General features: G+C 43.9%; 2 protein-coding genes across 9 annotated transcripts; one reads left to right on the top strand and one right to left on the bottom strand.

Annotated features, from left to right (window-relative positions):
• The first annotated feature begins 947 nt into the window (after positions 1 to 947).
• Positions 948 to 12,907, top strand: lctlb (lactase-like b). 6 transcript variants are annotated; one of them, XM_015343158.2, is made up of 17 exons: positions 948 to 1,137; positions 2,157 to 2,228; positions 2,887 to 3,035; positions 3,881 to 4,041; positions 4,280 to 4,367; positions 5,134 to 5,243; positions 5,727 to 5,855; positions 5,974 to 6,069; positions 6,273 to 6,327; positions 6,586 to 6,747; positions 7,104 to 7,378; positions 8,811 to 8,937; positions 9,169 to 9,368; positions 10,721 to 10,784; positions 11,336 to 11,409; positions 12,477 to 12,521; positions 12,792 to 12,833. In XM_015343158.2, the coding sequence occupies exons 3-15, from the start codon at positions 2,909 to 2,911 to the stop codon at positions 11,407 to 11,409; spliced, it is 1,668 nt and encodes a 555-aa protein (XP_015198644.2). In that variant the 5' UTR covers positions 948 to 1,137; positions 2,157 to 2,228; positions 2,887 to 2,908; the 3' UTR covers positions 12,477 to 12,521; positions 12,792 to 12,833. The 6 variants fall into 6 exon arrangements, with proteins under 6 accessions (XP_015198644.2, XP_015198641.2, XP_015198645.2 ...); XM_015343155.2 differs by lacking the exon at positions 11,336 to 11,409 and having other exon boundaries at positions 12,792 to 12,907; XM_015343159.2 differs by lacking the exon at positions 12,477 to 12,521 and having other exon boundaries at positions 12,792 to 12,880.
• Positions 10,102 to 22,586, bottom strand: zwilch (zwilch kinetochore protein). 3 transcript variants are annotated; one of them, XM_015343151.2, is made up of 19 exons: positions 22,428 to 22,586; positions 20,992 to 21,040; positions 20,429 to 20,524; positions 19,952 to 20,064; positions 19,405 to 19,607; positions 18,724 to 18,803; positions 18,429 to 18,584; positions 18,097 to 18,168; positions 17,674 to 17,767; positions 17,047 to 17,099; positions 16,841 to 16,955; positions 16,311 to 16,390; positions 15,902 to 16,058; positions 15,486 to 15,514; positions 15,245 to 15,381; positions 15,008 to 15,103; positions 14,517 to 14,635; positions 13,567 to 13,666; positions 10,102 to 10,573 (listed from the first exon to the last, which is right to left on the bottom strand). In XM_015343151.2, the coding sequence occupies exons 1-18, from the start codon at positions 22,475 to 22,477 to the stop codon at positions 13,575 to 13,577; spliced, it is 1,791 nt and encodes a 596-aa protein (XP_015198637.2). In that variant the 5' UTR covers positions 22,478 to 22,586; the 3' UTR covers positions 10,102 to 10,573; positions 13,567 to 13,574. The 3 variants fall into 3 exon arrangements, with proteins under 3 accessions (XP_015198637.2, XP_015198639.2, XP_015198638.2); XM_015343153.2 differs by lacking the exon at positions 10,102 to 10,573 and adding an exon at positions 10,580 to 10,813; XM_015343152.2 differs by lacking the exon at positions 10,102 to 10,573 and adding an exon at positions 12,856 to 12,943.
• Positions 22,587 to 22,677: the final 91 nt, after the last annotated feature.

Raw genomic sequence — 22,677 nt, 5'->3', positions numbered from 1 at the left:
AATTCTAATCTGGTCTATCATTATATATTTTTTATATTAGATTTAGTTTCACATTGTAGAGAACAATGAGAGTACAGTACAAACCCTGTTCAGTGGTACTCAAGAATATACCCCTAGATCTGAACTATGGTAGCACTCTTTGGTTGTTTAGTGACAACTCTCAAACTAAAAGGAAAAACAATCAATGCTGATGTTCACAATGGCTGTGGCCTAAAAAATATTCTTAAAGAATGGAAATCTGTCGTTTCAAGAGCTGGCTCAATGAGGTGATATGTTGTGTGCATATCCCTGATTGTTTTACACATTCAATGAATCTGTGATTACTTTCACCATAGATTTCGATTCTTTTCTTATTTCAACAAGAAAACTGTAAAAAGGCAAGAACAAGTTTGAGCTGTTTTTCTTTGTCTGGTTTTTCTTTATTTTTGTTTTTTCTGGGGGGAGGGAAGGAGTTTTTCTATATATTTGTGTTGTTTTTTAAGTTTCTTTTGTTAGTCTTGCTAAAAAGATTTTTCTTAATTTTGCAGGTAAAATATATGCATACCAAATGGATTTTTTTCAAAGGCTTAGTTTTTAATATGCAAATACCCTTGATAATACCATTAGCAGTAGCTGTAGCCATACAAAAAGAATGCACATTAGAAATGCCCATGAGGTATAGATCCCAAACAACCCTGTGTTTAGAACATGCATCTCCATATTTCGAATGCAAGACAAAACCTGTTCTCTTTCATCGAACTGCTTGGTGAGCAGTCAGCGAGACCTCGGCCTTCAGCTCTCCTGTGACGGAGCTTCAGTTGCCTTTGTCAACTCGAACACAAGTGGATAAACTGACCAAAGTTAACTTTGCTTACTGAGTGAAACCCCCTTTTCTAAGAGATCTGTGTGTCCCAGCAAAATGTATTCACACTCCATTGAGCTGTAATGGAGGGGGGATTTAGGACTCTGTTCGGGTCACGAGTTGTGTGAATAGAGCCAGCCCGCTGGGTGGCTGGGCAGTGCGAGGGGGACAGCAGTGTTCTCACTGCGGGGGCACGTAGGTGTATCGAGAAGGTGAACTCATTCTGGAGACCGGAGGTGACTTTCTTGTATTCTAGGCTCAGTTTCCAACCAGGACATATGAAGATCGTGTAACAGGTAGGAGGAAAGAGCAGAAGGGGAGGTTTTATGACAACACTGTCCGTTTGGTTGTTGTTTAGATCGCTAGACTGCAGAGATGGCATTTTCTGATACGTTATCCACCACAGCGTTTTTCTACACATACTTGTTTTATTATAAACCCTTTGTTCCGAGTGGTCGTGTTTAGAGGGTGAGCGGTGTTATTTGACCCTAAAAATCTAAAAATGTTTTCTCTGAACATTTTAGGTAGCAAATAGGAGCCTTTCTGTGCAAATAATAATAATTGACAAAGCAGCTTTCCAAACCCCAGGATGCTGTTCAAATGATAATGTATGTTAGAAAGACAAACTAAACAAGCACATGCAAGTCAAGCTGTCTGACACTCAGACACTGGCCATAGTAAAATGATTAGTTTTAAGGTTAGACTTAAAAACAGCCAAAGAATCTGCTTCTCGAAGAGTCAGAGAAAGGGTATTCCATAAACATGGAGCAGCAACAGAAAAAGCACAGTCAACAACAGTCTGAAACTGAGTCCTGGGTACAGTGAGCAAAGGACCACCCTCAACTGAACAGAGCCTAAGGGAAGGAGTGTACACATTTGGAATATCTTGATAACAAGATCTTCTATTGACTGTGTGTGACTTTATAGGCAAGCAATGAAGAGATCTGAGAGTAGGAGTGATAATGTAGCCTGGGTCTAGTGTGAGTCAGAAGTCTAGCTGCAGAGGGTTGGATAAATTGCAACTTCCTGAGAAGGGTGTTGTGTGGCCCATAGAGCAAAGAGTTGCATCAATCAGGCCTTTTGGTAGTACACTGACTTCCATTTCTGATTCCTGACTTACAAATACAATACATGCGTAGAACAGATTCCAGGGAGGCAACCCTTGAAGTTATCCTTTCATTTGTTCACTTTTACCATTTGTGCTGAACTTGAAAAAATGTGCTGCCAGCAATCTAGCATCCTGACTGGTTGATCAAGACCTCTATAAAGACAGTTCAATCCCATTAAAGTGTTGACTCTCACTGCATTCCTGCAGCCACAAGGAAAGAAGAAAGAAGAGTTTTGCTTGATTTCAAGTGCCGGTTTACAAGGAATGCTGAGCAAAGTGGTGAGTTTGGTTTCGACCGACTGGGATTCTTGACCTGGGCTGACCAGAGCTGAAGATTACTGGGTGGCCCACTGTCCCTGCAGCCAGACCCTCTGGAAACCCAGTAGTCTTCAGTCACTGCAGCAGGGCTTCGGAATGTGTAGTTTGTTATTTAACATTAAAGTAATTTTCACATCTGCATAGTCCATTTCTAATACAAGAGTAGTTACAATGCAAGCTTTTCCTAAGAGACACGGAAGCCACAAACATGTTCTTGACCCATTTGGACGGGGCAGAAAATAAATATTGTAAAGATTTGTGGCACTGAATGTAGCTCTAGTGTACACCCTTGCTCCTCCCGGTCTAGAGACACTTCTGCTTTCCAAAACGAACTGAGCGAATTGCCTGGCCGGTTCATCCGATATCTCAGCTGACACACAGTCTCCAGGTTTGAAAGAGTGGGGGATGATGATAAGAGACTGGATAACAGGCTTCTGGCCTGCTGCTCTCCAGGAGCTGGAACGGGGCCATCCAGCATGCTGCTAGACCTTCAGAGAGACCCCGAGTTCACGCCTGGCGGCGATGAGGCATGCCTGTTGGCCAGAGCCGAGGGGCTTTGCCGGGGCTAGGCCATGTGACAGTGTGACAGTGTGACAGTGCCCGTGCTCCCCCTGTGCAGGTGTGACCAAACCCTGGACACCATGCTGTCACGCTGCGCGCTCGGGGCGAGCCATGTGCTTGTGCTGGTGCTGTGTCTGTCTGCGGCTGAGGACTTCGACTGGACAAAGAACGACCGCGGCTCTTTCTATTATGGAATTTTTCCAACTGGTAAGGCTCTTGGGAAACTCACGCAACCACCTGCAACCACGACCAGTTCATACAACTGCAGGTGCTTATTGCACAGCCCCTTGCCTGGAGACAGTATACGTTCCTGTTCACCTCCTGCGTGCACCAGTGGTCCATTTGTTGTTGAAGGTGCGGAAGTGCAATTCGTACTGAATGCGAGCTTAGTATACAAGATGTGCTGTCCTGAAACCAGTTGTTTCAAGGTCAGATCTCTGTGTGGCTTTGTTCCTGACAAGCTGTAAGAGTGAGATTAAATGAAACACAGACCACGCATGCAGCTTTTTGATGTCTGCAAGACTGACTTTGCCAGAACTGTAAGCTTGAAAGTTATCATCAAGGTGAGCAGTGAACTCACCTAAACTCACCCAATAACTACAAAGGTGTTTGCACAGCCCCCAACGCCTCTCCAAAAATAAATCAATTATACACTACCAAGCATGTCTGGTATATGGGTCACAGCATACTGAGGTGTGTAGGTGGTGAATGACTATGCCATCGGTTTTGGAGCAGGCTAAAATTAACACAGTAAGGTCAATAAGGCTTGAGCAGCAGCTCTGTATTGTTATATTAATCCAGGTTTGATGCAATAGTCGTTTTAAGGCTGTGCTGGCTAGGATCGGGCACTATGTAAAACATGTTTGAATATATTCACTGTCACCTAGACTACTCACATGCAAGTGAGACATTAGCATAAACAATAGAGATTGCTCTCTTCACACGACATCGCTCTCCAAGTGATCAGTTCGCTATGGAGCCGGGTGGGGCTGTGTGAGGAGCCCCACTGATACTGGGCTCTGCTCTGTGTTTGCCCCCCCCCGTGTCCCCAGGTTTTTCGTGGGGTTCCGGCAGTTCAGCCTATCAGACAGAAGGAGCCTGGGACAAGGATGGCAAAGGAATGAGCATCTGGGACGTCTTCTCCCACAAGAAGGGCAAAGTGCTCCACAACGAGACGGGAGACTCCTCCTGCGACGGCTACCACAAGGTCAAGGTAAGGGACCGGGAGAGCGGCCCACTGCTCCCCACCGGCGGCAGCTGCCCCCGGGTACCCCTCAGCGCATGCGACACAGGGCGAACCAGCAAAGGGACAGAAAGACCTCAGCTGCAATCTGTCCGTCCCTCTAATCCCCCCTCCGCCTACAGACGACTGTGGCTCTGTGTAGCTCTAGGTCCGGGGGAGCTGTAAAGCCTGCCGTCTTCCACTTCCTCTTTCTGCCTGTCTCCCCCAGGAGGACATTGGGCTCATGAAGGAGCTGAAATTAAACCACTACCGCTTTTCCATCTCTTGGCCTAGAATCATGCCAACAGGAATCAAATGTAAGTAAGAAACATACGTCGGTATTTCATCGTCTATTCAGCACCAGAGCAGGAAAAGTGAACTTAATGTTTTTTTTCAGTACTGACACACCTTGTAACGATCAGGAGCAATAACAGTTTTCCCCCACACCAACCGTTCTGGCCACAAGCTGCTGTCCCTCCTTCGCTCTGGCAGGCAGTACTGCACCATTAAAGCACGGACCACTAGGCTTAAGAACGACTTCTACCCGCCTGCAGTGCACATCCTTAACAGCTAACTGTGCAGTGCCTCAGAGCTCAATTCACCTCTTCTCTGTGTGCTTTTGACATGGGCTACCATGTATTTGTTGTTCTGGTTAGCTTGCAACTGTACATACTATCACTATTTATTACTTACCACTTTGCAATGCACTGTCTACATGGTATTGGCATTGTCTGTCACACTGTCGTCTGCTGTACCGTGTCCTAACAGATCAGTGTGAATGAGAATTCCAATGCACATGTACACATGACAATAAACTCTTCTGCTCTCCAGAGAATGCACTACAGTTTTCAGTGGGGTCTTAATTAACGATTTAAAGGTTTTACAGAAAGCAGTATAAGCAAGAACGTTTTACATCATAAAAGCGGGATTACAATTTTAATGCAGCACACTGGCAGTAAACTGTGCTCGTGAGCCACTGTGCTGTAGGAAGGGGTAGAAAATGACACTTCTGTGAGCGAGATGGACAACGTCAAAGACGTGCTAAGAGCCAGCTTTTCAGGCCAGTGTGCATTTTCTCTCTAGCCGACCACGTGAACGAGAAAGGGATAAAGTACTACGACGACCTGATTAATCTTCTTCTGGAGAACCAGATCACCCCCATCGTCACCCTGTACCACTGGGACCTCCCTCAGGTGGGTGGAGAGCTGGAGAGCTGGAGAGGGGGTGGGGCAGCCATGGCTCTCCTGGTCAATTACATAGGGAGCCTTTCTTGCAGGCGCTCAGCAGCTGGGTCAAGCGAGTACTTCAGAGTGCCTGCGAGGAGTGAAATACTGTTTGGATCAAGCAGGGTGGACAGGAATTAGCAAGGCTGCCTGCTAGTGCAGAAATCCCTGCTGACAGAACACCCCAGGTCTACCTCAGGTCTTGTCTGGACCTGGGCTTTTCTTCCTGAGATGAGGTCTCATTCAAGAGGAATGAGTGGATGGCCGCTGCTCGGGACGCGAAGACCCCACCGTCTCAAGACAGCACAGTGCTGTTGACACGAAGACCCTATATTCCAGCATACATCTGGAAAGAAATGAGCAGTCGCATCTGCTCACTAACATGGGGAAATGAAAGTTCTGCACTTCAAAATAACCTGCTGAAGCACTCCATTTTGTTCGGTCTTTTCACAGGTCTTACAAGAGAAATACGGTGGGTGGCAGAATGTAAGCATGGTCAACTACTTTAATGACTACGCCAACCTGTGTTTTGAGAGGTTTGGAAACCGAGTGAAATACTGGATCACATTCAACAATCCATGGGTATGTCAAACACCAAACTGTTCTGAAAATATGGTTTGAATGCACAGGCTTGAAATACCTGAGTGTGCCCCTTTCTTTCTGAGTAAGTTGTATTATGTGGATCCTTTTTTCTTTGCAGTCTATAGCCGTGGAGGGCTACGAAACAGGGGAACACGCACCTGGGCTGAGGTTAAGGGGCACTGGCCCTTACAGAGCAGCTCATCACATTATAAAGGTGAGGTCTGGTGATAGCAGCAACTTGCTGTCAAACCAAGCTACCTTCCAAATCATTCAATCATAATGTGTGCACAGCTCTGCAGGAAATAAATACAGTGAGAATCATTGATACTTTCTGTAGTTTATGACAGCTTGCCCCTTGCGAGTTTTCAAATGAAATAATCCCTAATTTATACTTTTAGTCTCCTCTTCTAATTTCAGGCACACGCAAAGGTTTGGCACACGTATGATATGCAGTGGCGGAGCAAACAGAAAGGTATGCTGTTTCAGGACGGTATTCCCCACACGTTTTTGGTCATTTTTGGGTCAATGGTACTGCAGGTAAAACTGGAGACAGTATCAGGACACCTGCTTTGTTGTAACTATGTGCCCAACAGTAAATGCTCCAGATCACATCCTTAAACCGAAACCACTCACATTCTGTGCAAAACCGTCAAGCACCACAACCACAGCCCTCTGTAGGATAGGAGGAGTGCTCTGGAATGCTCTGGCTGAGTCCTGTCTTTTCTTCCAGGCCTTCTGGGAATCTCTCTGGCCGCGGACTGGGGAGAACCAATCGACATCACCAGCCGGAAAGACATCGAGGCGGCCGAGAGATACGTCCAGTTCTATCTCGGATGGTTTGCCACTCCTATTTTTAACGGCGACTACCCTCAAGTGATGAAAGACTATGTTGGCAAGTTACAGTGCTGTAGATCAAGCAATAAGCTAGACTGATGCAGATTTGTTCGATTTTGTCTACGTCATTTTAAGCCTTTCTGGTGATGGTACCTTAAGCACATTTTTGGACAAATGAGCTTTGTGTCTATAGCCTCATCTGTTAATGATGAATAATTTAGATGCTGACTGAATTATCTTCTCAGGTATGAGCAATACAAGCACTGCAACAGACACTGCTGTCTGAGACCAGTGGAACATTATCCGTGCTTGATGAGCTGCCTGGATCAGTGTTCTAATTATTTACCAAGTTAGTGAACTACCAAGGTGCGTCGAACGGCCTCTTCTCGGGGGTGACTTTATCGTTTCCTGCAGGGAGGAAAAGTGCACAGCAGGGCCTGGGGAGCTCCAGGCTGCCGGTCTTCTCATCCCAGGAGAAGAGTTACATCAAGGGCACCTGTGACTTCCTGGGCGTCGGGCACTTCACCACCCGCTACATCTCCCAGAAGAACTACATGTCCAGCGAAGGACCCAGCTACTTCACTGACCGAGACCTGGCCGAGCTGGTGGACCCCCGCTGGCCTGATCCTGGGTCCGAGTGGCTCTACTCTGTGCCCTGGGGCTTCCGGCGCCTGCTCAACTTCATCAAGGTAGCGCGCCTCCGCCACTGCCCCTTCACGCGTGGTCGAAACCCACACCGAAGGGGCTGTGGTGAGAGGTTTCAGAATTCCTGTAGAAAACCTCTTGTCCCTGGTTGCTTGGCAGAGGGAGTAAAGTTATTCTCAGTGCAGGTCACCATGCCATAGAGGTAAGGTGGACCTTTAACTACGTGTTGCCGTCACCAATAGATCATGTTGGAGTAGGTCCTCCACAGAGAACAGCTCTGGATAAGGACATCATGACTAAAAGTAAATGACTTATGATACGGAAGTTTATTAACGCCATGGAGAAAAAAAAGTTTGGAAAGCTGTGTCATTTCTGCTTGTCACAGAAACGGTGAAAACAATGGGAATGCTTACAGACACGGTGTTGTACTTCATGTATACAAGACAGAACACATGACATTTTGTTTTCCAAAAAGAGGAGTGTGACGATATTCTACTGTAGTTCAAGTCAATGCCACAATGCAAGGGACAATAATATTGCATATACAACACAATACAATATACAGTATTAATATAGTAGGTAACATTGTTCACTAAGTATTGCACCGGCGTCCTGGACATATTTCCCGTTGGCCTTTACCAATCATGGCCAGCGAATAATCCCCCTCTCTGAACTGGCTTCATCACTCTGTTCTCCTCTCCACTGATAGCTGGTGTGTGGGGAGTGTACTGGCGCACTATGGCTGCCTTTGCATCATCCAGGTGGGGCTGCACACTGGTGGTGGTGGAGGGGAGCCCCCATTAAGCGCTTTGAGTGAAGTGTCTAGAAAAGCACTATATAAGTGTAAGGAGTTATTATTGTTGTTGTTGCATGTAAATGCAATATTTTCTTGTAGAAACGAGAAACTTTTCTTGTATAAATTCAATAATCTTCTTGTATAAATGCAATACTGTCTCGTATAAATAAGATAATTTTTCTCTCTGTGGTGGTAATAAGCTTCCGTATTATGCAAGTTAAAGCAATGTTTTGCTTTTGTCCTCATAGCACAACTAGTAATCTAGTCTTGGACAGCATTGAAAATTGTGGATGCATGTCAATCTGAGGGGATCATCAGATAAACTGTAGAGCAGAAAATGATTTTTGTAATGATTTAAATAGAACTTTCATTTTGATTGTGGGCGTTTGGCTGCAATGAATTAAGTTTTGGGGGTGTTTTATGACTTTTTCAATATCACCCCAGCACTGACTGATCACTGAGAATAACTATGGATAAGGACATCGTTACAAAAAGTAAATAACTTACAGTACATGTCAATCTGAGGGGTTCATTAGACATAAAGCAGAAAATGATTTAGTAACGATTTAAATAACGCTTTGATTGTGGGATTGTGGGCATCAGGCTGTAACGAATCATGTTTTGGGGGGTGTTTTATGACATTTTCAATATCACCTCAGCGCTGACCGTTTCTTGTTCAGACTCAGTATGGGAATCCTATGGTCTACGTGACAGAGAATGGAGTGTCAGAAAAGATGATGTGTACAGACCTCTGCGATTACTGGAGAATACAGTACTATAAGGATTACATTAATGAGATGCTGAAAGGTATGCAAAAACCAATCTCCCACCTGGCAACATGTACAGTATATACACAGTAAATAACATCTCAGCCTGGAAGTTCGGGTGGCTAGGAGAATCATCTGATAACGGGCTTCGCCAGCCCAAATCCTATTTTTAGTCCACAGGCATTTAGATTTTTTTAAAAACAGTCTCTCCATAAAAGAGATTCAGGAAGAGCTACAGCTCCCACCTGTCTGTCTGTCCGTCTGCCGTCAGCCATCAAGGACGGCGTGAACGTGAAGGGGTACACGGCCTGGTCGCTGCTGGACAAGTTCGAGTGGGACGAGGGCTATTCCGAGAGGTTCGGCCTGTACTACGTGGACTTCAGAAACAAGAACAAGCCGCGCTACCCCAAGGCCTCCGTCCAGTACTACAAAAGGATCATCAGCTCCAATGGATTCCCCAACCAGAGGGAGGTAAGAGCCGCAGGTGCTGCACTGGGGCAAAAGAGGCACACTTCCCGTTTGTACCCACATTCCCAGGAGACGGATCTCGGCTCAGACCCCATTCTTAAAATTCTGAAGCACTTAAGTTAATAATTAGGCAAAGGACATCGACTACTAATTCCTTACGCCAGCAGCCATATTACCCTGCAACTCACAACTGGCAGCCCACTGAAGCTAAGCAGGTGTGAGCCTGGTCTGTACCTGGATGGGACACCTCCTGGAAAAGCTAAGGTTGCTGCTGGAAGAGGTGTTAAGTGGGGCCAGCAGGGGGCGCTCACCCTGTGGTCTATGTGGGTCCTATAGTGACAGGGACACTATACTGTAAAAAGGCACCGTTCTTCGGATGAGACGTAAAACCGAGGTCCTGACTCTCTGTGGTCATTAAAAATCCCACTGATCTCACACAGAGTAAGGGTGTAACCCTGGCGTCCTGGCCAAATTTTCCCCTGGCCCTCACCAATCATGGCCTCATTATAATCCCCATCTATGATGTGTGGTGATCGTACTGGTGCACTATGGCTGCCATAGTCGCATCATCCAGGTAGGGCTGCATATTGGTGGTGGTGGAGGAGAGTCCCCATTACCTGTAAAGCGCTTTGAGTGGAGTGTCCAGAAAAAGCACTATATAAGTGTAAGCAATTATTATTATTATTATTACTAATTCCTTTTTTAATTATTTTGAAACAACTACAAAACAGCACAGAACAAATGGCATTTTATTACACTTCAAAAATACAAGACAAGAAGTAAAAGTGAGCGCCGTGAGAAACTCATTAAGTTTGAGTGTTCACCCTAGAAAATGAAATGAGTCTGGATAGTAATTTGTAAAAATACAAGCAGGCTTGATGTGGGGAGGGCTGTCGCTGTCCTGTTGCCCGCCTTGCGCTGCACAGCCTGTTCTTACTTCTGTTTTCCCATAACTGATCGGATTGGCGAAGCAGAGAGACACATCCAGGATATCTGTGCTGTGCTCGTTGGAGTAAGTGCTCTGTGTTTCTGTTGGTTGCCTGGGATTCCTAACGAACACAGGCATTTCAGTTTTGTGCTTGGAAAGACCTGCAAATTGTTCGCAAGAGAAGCTGCATATTTTCCCCCCAGTCTTAGTAAAAACATGCATATCCACGAAGGTGACTCACTGCTGGGCGGTTTTATATAGTGTTACCATAGGGAATGACCTGGAACAAAAAAAAAAGGCAACATCAGTCTTTTCGTAATTGGCCTTGGGCATGGAGAGAGCGGTATGACCCTTCAGGGGTGAAGAGACTCCTCCATGCCACTGCTGTTCCGTGCTGCGCAGTCAATAGAGCTCTTGATCACGACAGGTGGAGAACTGGAAGCGGAAGGCCACAGAGACGTGCTCAACCAGCAACCAGCTTCTAGCCGCAGGTCAGTAAATAAAACTCCACTTGTTTAAGCTGAAGCACAAAAACAGAGGGGCGAGGATAGATGATGAGTGAAACTAGCTGGGGCAAACAAAAGAAATATTCTGCCTCCCAGCGGGAGGGGCTAGCATGGTATTTAACACCAGTCTTCCTGATGCTCTTACAGGACTTACACTGCACTGTACTTTAGATTCTCCACATGGAAACTTTTATCCAAATCAGAGATGTAAAAACTAGAGTGCAAAACATCAGTAACATCTGATGTTACTAGCAAGAAAACAAGGAAACAAACAAGTTGGGTACATTTATACAAAGCTGTAAATTTAGTACACATGTGTTTTCCATCCCCGCCTTTGAGCTTTAGTCAATGCAAATTGGTCATTGAGATTCCCCCCCCATCATCTGCATTTGTGTATCACGATCATCGCTTCCTAAAAAATATGCTCAATTTCATGATCATCCACGAGGCACCAACAATGAGCCCTAAAACTGAGGCTAAAACAATGGACGCGGTCCTAGACATCTAACAGGATTTTTCTTTGTTTGCCCCTCCAGCTAGAAGAAAATCCAAGGAAAATCAGGAAAATGCAGAAATGCCAAAGGTTTGGCCAGTGCATGATGAAGTTTAGGTACTAGGGATCAAATGACAATCGGTTCCTTGTTTTGGTTTTTCACTTTGGCGATATGAAACATACAGCATGCTGGCATGTTGTTTTGTTTGCACCCTAACCTAGTTTGAAAGTTCTAGCCAGAATTGGGCTTGCAATCCATCAAATCCTTGATGAAAAACACGCAGATCATTTTATGAAGGGCACAAAACAACATCGCTACCATATGCCAGTCTCGTATTTGTGGTTCCACTCTTCAGTGTGCTGTGTCTTTTGTTTTTTTTTTACGAGCTTTATTTCACTTCATCTTAAATGAAATGTTGAAACAAGCTCACTGGTTTGTTTTAACATCAAACTCTTTGAGGGCTTTCTAATCAACCCTTCCTGGTTAAAAACAACCAGATGCTTATTTCAATCTCTCAAGCCAGACCATTCCTAGAATTCCAAGCTTTCTATATTCCAATTACTACTGAGGCCCTGCAGAGGACCCTGTGAATTTTATAGTAGAGTGCTGTTCCCTGCCTGTTACACATGAATTGCATTTTTAAAAGTGTACTTCATGCGTTACAATTAGTTGTTCTTTTACAGTCCAAAACAGATCCAAAATATGTTGCCTACAAATGAAAGATGAATCATCTCTCATCTTCCAAGCACTTGAAATTAGTTGAATCCAAATTGTTTAAATTCATTAGTTGGAAGGACTGCTCTCAGTCACTTATTTAATTGGCTTGTTCTTCCATGCAAAATATGTGTGGAGAGTGGAGAAGTGTGAAGTCTTTTTGGTAATCATTCTTCAGTCATGTGTCTTAATGTTGCCTCTGGGGACTGATGGGAACATAAACTGTGCAATAAGAGTCACAGGTGCTTAGTTGATAATGCCTTGAAATGAGAGGGCCCTTCAGTAGGGATCATATCACTTACAATCAGCATGTTTCCCATTGATCTCCATCACTGTCTGCAGGCTGGCTAGTCAAAATGAGCAGCCTTTTCTCCTCAGGCGATTTCTACACCAATTAGCCATCACAGTCCTCAAAGGGTTAATGTGCTCCAAACTGACCTTCCCAGTAATTCCTTTTTTCCTTTATCAGAGGAACAGCGGACTACTGCTGCCAATATTCTAAGACTAATTCATGGTAAGCATACACTCACACACTAATGTATAATTAACCCTTTGAGAGCTGGATAGCATCGTGTGTTAAATGCGCTAGTCTTCAGGAAGACACAGTGAACAAAGGCAGATGCAAAAAGCCTTATGTGATAAGTCTCATAGTGATTAAGTGAAAAGAAGAACGAACGAAAGCCGAAATCCTGTTTCTGTAGTTGTAGGGTGTATGAAATGTGTTCTGCATGAAAAGAAGTCTTGAGGCCCTCTGTCAAATGTATGGCTGGCTGCTGTGTTTCAGATCCCCTGATCAGCCACATGGAAATGGTGACAGAGATCGTCGTCCCCACTGTGTGTACCCTCTGTATCCTGCTCAGTGCCGTGTTCCTCATGTTTCTTCTCCGCAGACGCAACTAGATGACCGCTACACCAGGGTCACTGTCAGGTGGCCAACTGCATACAAAACCCAGCGGGAAAGTCTCCAATTCACAGTAAAAAAACAGACACACTAAAACTCTTCTGACATTTGTGTAATAATGTAAGAAAAAAAAATAACCAGCAATATAGTCTGGATATATATATATATGCAAGTGGTGGTGCTTCTCGATATTGCTTTTCTTTAGGGTACTTTTCATGAGTAGCATTCCTGAAAGTCCCAGCGTGATGCGTTTTTTCCTATTTTTTTTAACTAAACAATGCAGAGGCAAATTTGCCAAAATATTCTGATTCCAACAAGAGTGACTACATGTTTGGTGTCTGATGTGAGGTAAATCAAATTGGTTTCTTTAGAAAACAGATCTTGCTTTAGCTGAGACAACTGAACACAGAACAGCTTTGGAGAAATCCTATGAATGACAGTTTTTTTTTTAAATGACAATAACCATTGCATGTCAAGCTATTCTAAAGCTAAAATAATTCTGTATACTGTACATGTATATCTCAGAGGAACAAGAAATGGTGAAAACAACTGTTTTAAATTAGAAAACTACGTTCCCTGTATGTTATGCTGCATTACAGTGTTATTTAATAAAAAACAACACTTATTCATTATTGGAATTAAATGATTCTTAACATACCTTTGAAATCAAGTAAAGCTGACTTGGCTACAGCTGACGACTGTGGTGAAATACATAGGCTCTTCATTTTCTCCATTTACAGTGACTTCAAAGGGGACATCTGCAACACAATCAAGGATTACCAGTCAGGTCGAACGCATTAAACCCCACAGTTCACCTACTGCTGTGGTGGGTATGCTGCAGCTGGTTGATATAGGCAGGATAAGTGGGCAGTTCACGAGGAGCTTTCTTCAAAACAAACCAGGCTCCCAGCCGAAAAATAATAAAGAGGGGAGGCTGGTGAGCCAACGCTGAAATACAGATTTCCATAAAAGGGGGAAAAAAGTACAAAGATAAAACGGGAACAGTGGTACAAAGAAAAAGGGAAAAACCGGAAGAAAATGGGGCAAAGAAAAAAATGGTCAAAATAAGAAAGGAAAAAGCAAAAAGGGGAAAAGGGGAATCGCTGTATCACAGCGCAGAGAAGCAGGGAAGTGTTGAAGAACTTTTGTTAAGAGAGAGAAACAACTGCTCGCGCAGAGGATGAGGCTCTGCTGACAGAGCAACAATACAGTGGTTCGAAATAATTAAATATGGAGTCTAATTAAAGGGATTGGGAACTAGATCAGGAGCCTGACTGACAAAGGGTTGGCTTCATTGAACAGCTGTTGCCCGGGTCACCAGCAGGAAGCAAGTTGGTCCCGGCCCGTGTATTCCAATTCAGCAACATGACTGGAAAACAAGAATGGCCACGTGCAAAAAGACGTGATCCCTGCTGCTAAAATGTTATGTTCCAGAAAAAAAAAGTTTCTTCTAGACTTAAATTGATATTAAAACATGGCTTGTGTTCCATATGCATCGCCCTCAGTGCCCACAATGGAATTAGTCACAGTAAAACCCTCACTGAAATACAGCCAATCAGGGAGTGAAGCTCTGCTGTGTCTTGGGACATGTGCCCCCTGGCCTGTTACCTGCCATGTTGAAGGCCACGTGGTCCACTGGGGGCTTGTCGCTGAGCTGCCATGTGGTCTTCACCTCCTGTGGCCCGTGGCCACTGGACACCTCCACTCTCCAGGTCTGAGGGTGCTCCCTGAGAACAGGACAGGACAGAGGCCCAATCAGCAGCACCCAGCACGAATGCAACCTCGGTCTGACCCCAGGTGACCAGAACGTGCAACTGTGGCTGGACGCATGTCAGATGTTTTATTTATTCAGTGTATATAGGAAACATCTACAACGAGAGAATCTGAACCCAAACCTCACAGTAAATAATTCATGAAACAAAAGATTAAAGCTCTGGTATCAAAGGCATCATCTCCAGACCATGCACTCAGATCATTAGTCACCACCTCTGTATGAAGACGTGACTGGCATGTTCTGGCACTGGTGTAGTACTCTGTTCTATGCTTTTACAGTTACCAGCTTCTCTAACCCAAAAGTCCCCATATAACAGATCTCTTACTTCTGATAGAAGCTGCTGATCACTGTGGGTCTGATCTGCAACTGAAACGAGTGGTCTTCGTCATATGGGTGTGTTTTGTAAAACTGCAAGCAGGACCTTAAAAAAAAGAAAAGGCATATGCATTTGAATGTCCACCTGCAGCTCACTACCTGAAGCTGGATTTATTAAGGCCTGACACTGAGAGACAGGTGAATGCTGTGCCATGCTAGTGAGAGGGAGCACTTTAGAAGTCCTCACTGTGTCAGAGGGAAGAGGTGTTGGTGTGAGAGGCTCAGGAAGGTACTGCAGTTCACCACGATCTCCAGCAGATGGTGCAGTTTCTTCAATCGCTCCACCTGCTCCTGAAGATCCACTTCTGAGCTGAGATAATAACTCTGGAAGGAAAAACAAGAGCTCCATCAACAATGCTGTTCTGAAACCTACATTATTCAATTAATATATATATCAGATTCCACATCTTTCAAATTACAAGACTTACCAGGTAGTTTAATGTTGAAAGTTCTTGCCCTGAAATAAAAAAAAGTTAACAACATCTGAAATTCAGTTAACAACATCTGTTCTATTTTTACTCTGCTCCTGCTTTTGTATTCTTTATTATTGATAAAGTTGAGGCACAGTGATTTATGATGTTTGTCACAGCCATAATGAGGCACGCTATGTAGGAAATCAGTGTATAACAATAGTCGTATGTATACCAGTGGCAGTCAAAAACTGAAGTAAGAAGCCCCTATTGCCCAGCATTTTGCAAGGTTAAACTTTGATTTTCAGATTCATAAAAAATAAAGCATTCTGTACATAGCATCGACCTACATACTGTATAATAATATGCAGCATGCAAAACCTGAAATGGTTCAGAGTGCAAAAAGATAGGCCTGCATCCCACAGACACTTTACCTATGAAGTAGTTGATGTAGTCCTTCCTCATCTTGTCCAGGCCCACCTCCAGCAGCATGTGGACTGGAGTCAGTCCAGTGAGAGAGACAGAGCCCATTTGACCATGGTAGGACTGCAGGACCAGCTTACTAAGGGAGCTGCTGCTGCCCCTGTGAATCTAACAAGGATTAACACATCACACACAGCTCTGACAATACGGCTGTGCAACTCAAGTCACAAGGACATGAAGCGTTACAGCGAGAAAAGAACATTCAGCCCATTAGAGCATGTGAATTTCTTCATGTAAAGAGCTATATAAGACCCTGCATGTAATCAAATCCATAAAAAGTTTACACTTCTTTACATTAGCCACTAACAGCGGCCTCTCTTTGGAACCGTCAATATCGCAGGACAAGGTGTTTATACATACCCAAGGCTGAATGTCACCAAATTTCAAGGCCTGGATTACCAATGTTAGGCAGTCCACAATGTCCTGATAAGATGTAACGCCTGTGAGAGAAAAAGAAAACTATAACTTGACATGGCATTGAGTTGTTTTATAGAAAGTAGCAGATGTGCAATGTTTTAGAATGCTGTGACATAGGAATGCTCTTAAGTACTGTTTCACCTTCACAAGTCCATGCTGACCCCTTTCACCCACTTCTTAGTTATCATTCCAATCCTTGAAGGCTACAATACAACACAGCTTTATAATCACCATTAGAACAGAAAGGTTCAAAGGAAAAGAGGCCATTCGACCCATCTTGCTAGTTAACTAATCCGAAAATTTCATTCAGGCGTTTCTTGTTCCAGACACCCACAGCCCAACCCATCAATTAAGTAATTTAGGGAGCAAACACTTCAACAAAAACCCAGTCCCTTTGTTTTGCATTATCAGCTTAACACCTTGAGTCCCCAAGGCCAAATGCCACAGTTCCTGTTTCAATATAGGTGACATACTCTTCCTCATTTTTGACCACAGCTGCTCTACGAAATCCAGATCTCCCCGCTCCGTGAGGAAAGCGATCCGGATTGAGCCGTCCACAGTGTTCGAATCATTCATCTCTTTCTTTGGCTGTTACAAAACATGACAGAGTTGCATGAGTACTCAGACCTGTAGTCAGACCGAAGAAGAAAAGCATAATTTTATTATTTCTTAAACTTACCTCTTTCTCTTTCGCTGATTGGTTCTGAACGGACTTCACTTTATTCCTTAGATCTACCATTCAACAAAGAGTATTCAAGATATTGAAAAAGACAACATTTATTTTACTGGAAATGAAGTCAGCATAGAGTAAGCCTTTGAAATCATAACAGAGGCTGTGGGTTCAAATCCCTGCTGCAGACACTGCTGTAGTACCTTGAGTGAAGCACTTTACCCCTGTGGCTCCAGTCCACCCAGCTGTACCAGAGGGGACCAGCATGTCTGGGGGTGATCCCTGTGGTGGAGTGGTGTCCTGTCTAGGGGGGAGTCACTTGCTCTCTAGTTCTCTTACCCCAGCAGAACCCAGGATGAGCTCTGGCCTGATGAGCTGCTGTGGCTCGGGTATAGACGTACGTTAAGATAAGACTTCACCTATCACGACTTACAATGGCCTCTTGAAGAAATCCATTTATACAGCAGTGCATTTACTGGGCCAAGTTTAATTGACATTCCACAAGAGATGTGAACCCACAACCCACTTTTTGGAGCCCTAAAGAGTATTCCTTACAAGTCGTGCAAAAAGCACTCAGGAATAACTCCGTACAACGCAAAAGCCCTCACTTCCAGACCTTTGTGGCCATTTAATTACCCTCTATAAGAGCCTTGGTGAGCTCCACAGCTGGATTGGTTTCAAGCGGTTCAGGCCACTCTGTTACGCCTGTTCTCAAGCCTTCAGCTAAAACCTGCCATTGGCGATAAAGAGGAAAAAACAAGCACAGCAATTAATTTTAGTGTAAATAAATAATTAGCAAAACAAATTAGTCAATATATGTATAAGAAGTGAAATGTAAATACCTCTATTATGTAATTCCCTTTGATCCACATTTAAATAAACCTCAGTACATTTTAGATTAATTATTTTCACCAGTTTGAAAGATGCACATTTCTATAACCATTACATAAAAATACTTCTGACATCAGGGACGATAAATATGTAGCGCAGGCTGTTTAGTCTGAGAGGGGCTTTGAAAAAGATGCAGGTTGTCTCTGAACACGCTTGTTTTCTACGTACTTGGATGAACTCCAGCTCCTTGTACAGCTGATACACAGGGCTCCGCATGTCTCCACTTGTCACCTTGATGTTCTGCATAAAAACAAGAACGTAAATGCAGCTTCTACTCTTCTTGGCCCCAGCTGAAAGCTTCTGGCATGAAAAGTGCTAAGGAAATGCAAGTTATTATTAATACAGTGCAAGAGTCCTTTCTGAAGTGCCTCTGTGATTCGAATCCACTATTTTCAATTTTTCCCCACTCAGGATTTCCACTAAAACTTACATTCAAACCACCTTTAGAATACCAGGAAAATAATCATTGGTTTGTGCTGAAACTAGAGGAAATGGCTGACCAGGGTGGCGGTGGAGGTGAGTGGGGGTGTCTGCAGGATGCTCTCGACACTGTTCCAGGTGAAGTCCACGGTCACGCTGCTCTGGGACTCAATCACGGTGTTTTCCACCACGGTGGAGCCAAACAGGTCGTACTGCGCACAGCCCCTGGTCGCCACCTGCAGGCCAGGCAGAACAGCACGCTCTTTAACAACCCTGCCTTTCTGGAACCAACGCCAAACTGCAACTTAATCCTGAGGATTTAATTCGATTGCTCTGACTGAAATGAGTATAACAACAAGTGATGAAAGGATTTACAGTCGATGCGTGGTGTCTGCTCTTGTGAGCCTGTTTCAGTTCATCCAGGGTAATCAAAGTTTCTTTTCTCATGGCTGGACCTGTGGAAAGAAGACTGACAGTAAATAGTTTGAAGTGAACTTATTTGGCCATTTTGATGACACACAGAAAAGAATAAAAACAGAACAACCAGAAGAACATACCCGTTCTTTAATTACTTAACTTAATTCTAAACCATTTTCTAACCCACTTTATCCAGCACAGCCAGAACTCACAGGAGAAAAAGGAAGAAGGCAGGACACACCCTGGAGGGGACGTCAGTCCATTGCATGGCAGACACACACACATACAAACACTCACACCAGACCAGTTAACCCACGAGGATGATTTTGCACTGTGGGAGGAAAAACGAAGCACCCTGATGAAAACCTAAGCAAGCAGAGGGAGAACATACAAACTCCATGCAAACAAGTAGTAAAGAACTATAGAAACATCACCCCTGGACCAAAATTGAACCCAGGGCCCCAGCACTGCGTAGCAGCAACACTAGCCACTGTGCCGCCCAAGTTACTTAAGTAGACTTTTTCTTCGAACAGAGTTTTACTTTTAACAAATCTTTTTACTCAGCTCTGTGCAAGTGCCGACGGAGCGCCAGCTCGGGTGCTGCCATCAACAGCCCCCAGGTGTAGCGCGTGACCATACCTTTGCAGGTGACGGTGTGCAGGTTGACTGCAGTGACTTTGCTGCCACTCCTGATTGCGTCCGCGCCCAGCCAGCAGGTGCCCTCGGGGTCAGACATGTCGCAGCGCACCCACAGGGGGTACAGGGCTGCACCCGGCTCCCCTGCGCCCGCCAGCTGCGGCACGTTGGGGTTCTGAGACAGTACGTACCGCGAAATCACCTGCCTGCAAAAACAACAGCAGGACACAGATGCAGGCTTCCCTTTCAAGAGCTGCTGAATCTCCATTCTTGGATTTACATTATTGAAGAAGCACTATGAGGCTGTGCCACAAGAGGACGTAACAGCAATAATAACTTTAATAAGAAGTGAGAAATGATCTTCAAAATGAAGAAAGTCTATCACACTAGTGCACTTCGGCAGCGGGATAAGTCACTAGCTCACGAGATTGTTGCTCGCCCTGATAATCCCATTTACGGGTTGTTACTGTAAATTGCAAAAACAGTTAAGCAAAGCTTATTGTATAAAAACAGGTAAAAAAAAATATAAAGCATGCCAAATGCTCAGGACCTGGCTTTGAGAACAGAGAGGGGCAGGGGTGTCACTTCTTCATCTGTCATAAGCAAGGACGCATTGGGAAGACAATCTCCCACATTTTCACCTTCAGAGGCAGGAGTTGGAACCTCCAAACAAAAAAAAAACAATCTCAGATTAGAATCTCTCAGTATTTTACCTTTTTTCCCCCCACAACTTGTTTATTGTGCAATATATCTATACTGTGCAATACATCTTCTTTGTGCGCTGTACATTCTGTTTTATTTTTGTATATTCTGTATTATTACGCTGTACTGTGCTGTCTTTGCCTGGCTGCTGTTGCACTGCAATTTCCCTCACGGGATCTACAGAGTATCTATCTACTCCGAAAAAAAGGACAATCTCGCAGACTCCAACGTGTCATAAAGAGGACCAATTAAAGCAAGTTTCAGCACGCGTGCCCTGAACAGGGCAAACCAGTCAGGTGCCCAGGAAGCCGGCAGTAGTACGCACCGCTCTCTCACAGATGAACGTGGGCTGGTTCCCGCTCCAGAAGCTGCGCAGCGGGCTTCTGCTTCCTTGGCCTGTGATCTGGATCTGGAGCTCATCCTGGCAATTAAATACGGTGTGTGGAAAAAAAACAGGAAAATATTCAGTCAATCAATGAATGAATCAATGAACTGAAAAGGGCCGACGGTGCAGGCCTCAGAGTGGCCAACGGAAGAGGAGACAGTGCTATGAGACAACACAAGAACCCAAACGAGGATAAATAAGACATTAAATACATACAGAGTCAAAACAGAAGCAACACGTGGCACAGAAACTACCATGCTAAACCATGCTACCTACTAATATGTTATATACCACTTGAGCTGTAGGATTATTAATAATGTCTGCTATTTCAATAATGTTAGGAATGTAACTAATGTCACTGTCACGGCCATTACTGAAGGACATATTGCTTGAAATCCTATAAATGGGTCAGGCTCGATAGTTCAATACATGGGTTGTGTGTGGCTCTCCGTAATATATTCTGAATTAGCTATGACAGCCATTTCCAAACACAAGGGTTTTACCTCATAGAAGACAGGATCTACTGAGTCCTTCCATTCCTCTTGATAACCCCTTAAATGAAAAAAAAAACCAACAAATTCATTGCATTTAATTAATTAAAACATGGTCATACCCATGAATTCAACAAGTCAGTATCAGTTGGAAATCTGCACAACTTAAGTACAAATGAATTTACGTGAAGTCTGAAATCTGAGCTGTGAACCCCTAACAGTTCCTGAGGACAACAGTGTCGTGGTTAACACCTCTAACATACATACAGCTCCAGGGTCCCGGGTTCCATTCTGGCCTGGGGTGCCCATGTGAACAGAGGTCTGGTTTTATCCCTTTTCCCAAAAACACACAGGTTAGGAGCCGGGCTGATCGGTTCCTCTATACCGACCTTTCCTGAGGGTGAGGGATTATTCTGTTGATGCTTTTAAATCTCACCTTAAAATCATGTTTTCACTGGCCTAAATTACTCTTCTATTTCTTTCTTGAATTTCTCATTTCTACATGGATTTATTGTGTTGTCTGTGCCTGTACATTTCAGATGTATCATTTATGTAAAGGAGAATACTCTGGACTGAAAGGCACTAAACAAGAGTAACACTAACTGATTGGTGGGGTTTGTTCCACGTACATCCAGGACTGGCTATTGGACTACAGAGAAGCTGAACCAGAGGCACTTGATGGTATAATTGTTATACTCTCACACCCTTTTCAGTCCTGGAAAAATAGTGCTTTCAGAAGTCAACAACATTTTAAGCAAGTATGACACAAACACCGAACTCACAACCAGGTAAAACCTGTAGTCGTAGAATCCAAAATCACATCAACAGAACTACGACAACCATTTTACAGTTAAACTGCGCTTCAGTGGGTTGTCAGCGCGTTTTAAACTGGGTCGGGTGGGTAGTAAATCTCAGGTAATGTACAACCGAGATTATTACAAATAATGCAAGTTAATTTTGAAATATTTTATGTCCCTTTTATTAACGGCTGTACAGATAAAAGCTTTTTAGAGACAGAATGATATTTTTATTACATGTTCTCTAGTTCAAGCCGGACATTTACTGGAGCAGTTTGAGTGAATTACTTGTGTCAAGGTTGTAAGAGAATCTTCCTATTTGATCCCACGACACTGCGTAAGCACTCAATATATTAAGACACAACAAAGATCGGAATCTGGCTTTTAGAAAATAAAACTTTTTTGGCGATTCGACTTTCATTCACAGCAAAGCACTGAAAACATTCAATTAGCAAGGTATCAATATCGCAACGAGTCCAGGATGATATACAACATCAATATTAAAGGAAAGGTTTACAGGTATAGCTTCCGGGTATGGAATTTATACAATTGAACACTATAACTTAAATGACACTTTCTACAAGACGATTTGTTTTCAAAACTATGACATACAGAAATAGATGCTCTAAGCAACACATAATAACAACTCACAAAAGAAACTGAGAGAACTTCTTCGTTTCGGTGATTATCTTCATTACCATCTTTACTGTCTTTCAAATACAGTAATCTTTGCAATAATATTTTATTGTATATACAAAATAACTGAACAAACTAAACTACAACCACAGCCCAGAACACTACCTGCCTGATCCAAACAGCGCGGGCAACAACGTCATACGTACGTCACCAGCCCGACGTCGAAACAAAGAAAATAGTTTTTCTTAAATATTTATTAGATTTA

The sequence above is a fragment of the Lepisosteus oculatus genome, chromosome 5 (genome assembly GCF_040954835.1).
Source record: "Lepisosteus oculatus isolate fLepOcu1 chromosome 5, fLepOcu1.hap2, whole genome shotgun sequence".
Classification (NCBI taxonomy): domain Eukaryota; kingdom Metazoa; phylum Chordata; class Actinopteri; order Semionotiformes; family Lepisosteidae; genus Lepisosteus; species Lepisosteus oculatus.
Note: the sequence above shows the minus strand (reverse complement) of the source record. Positions and strands in the feature narration are given on the sequence as shown.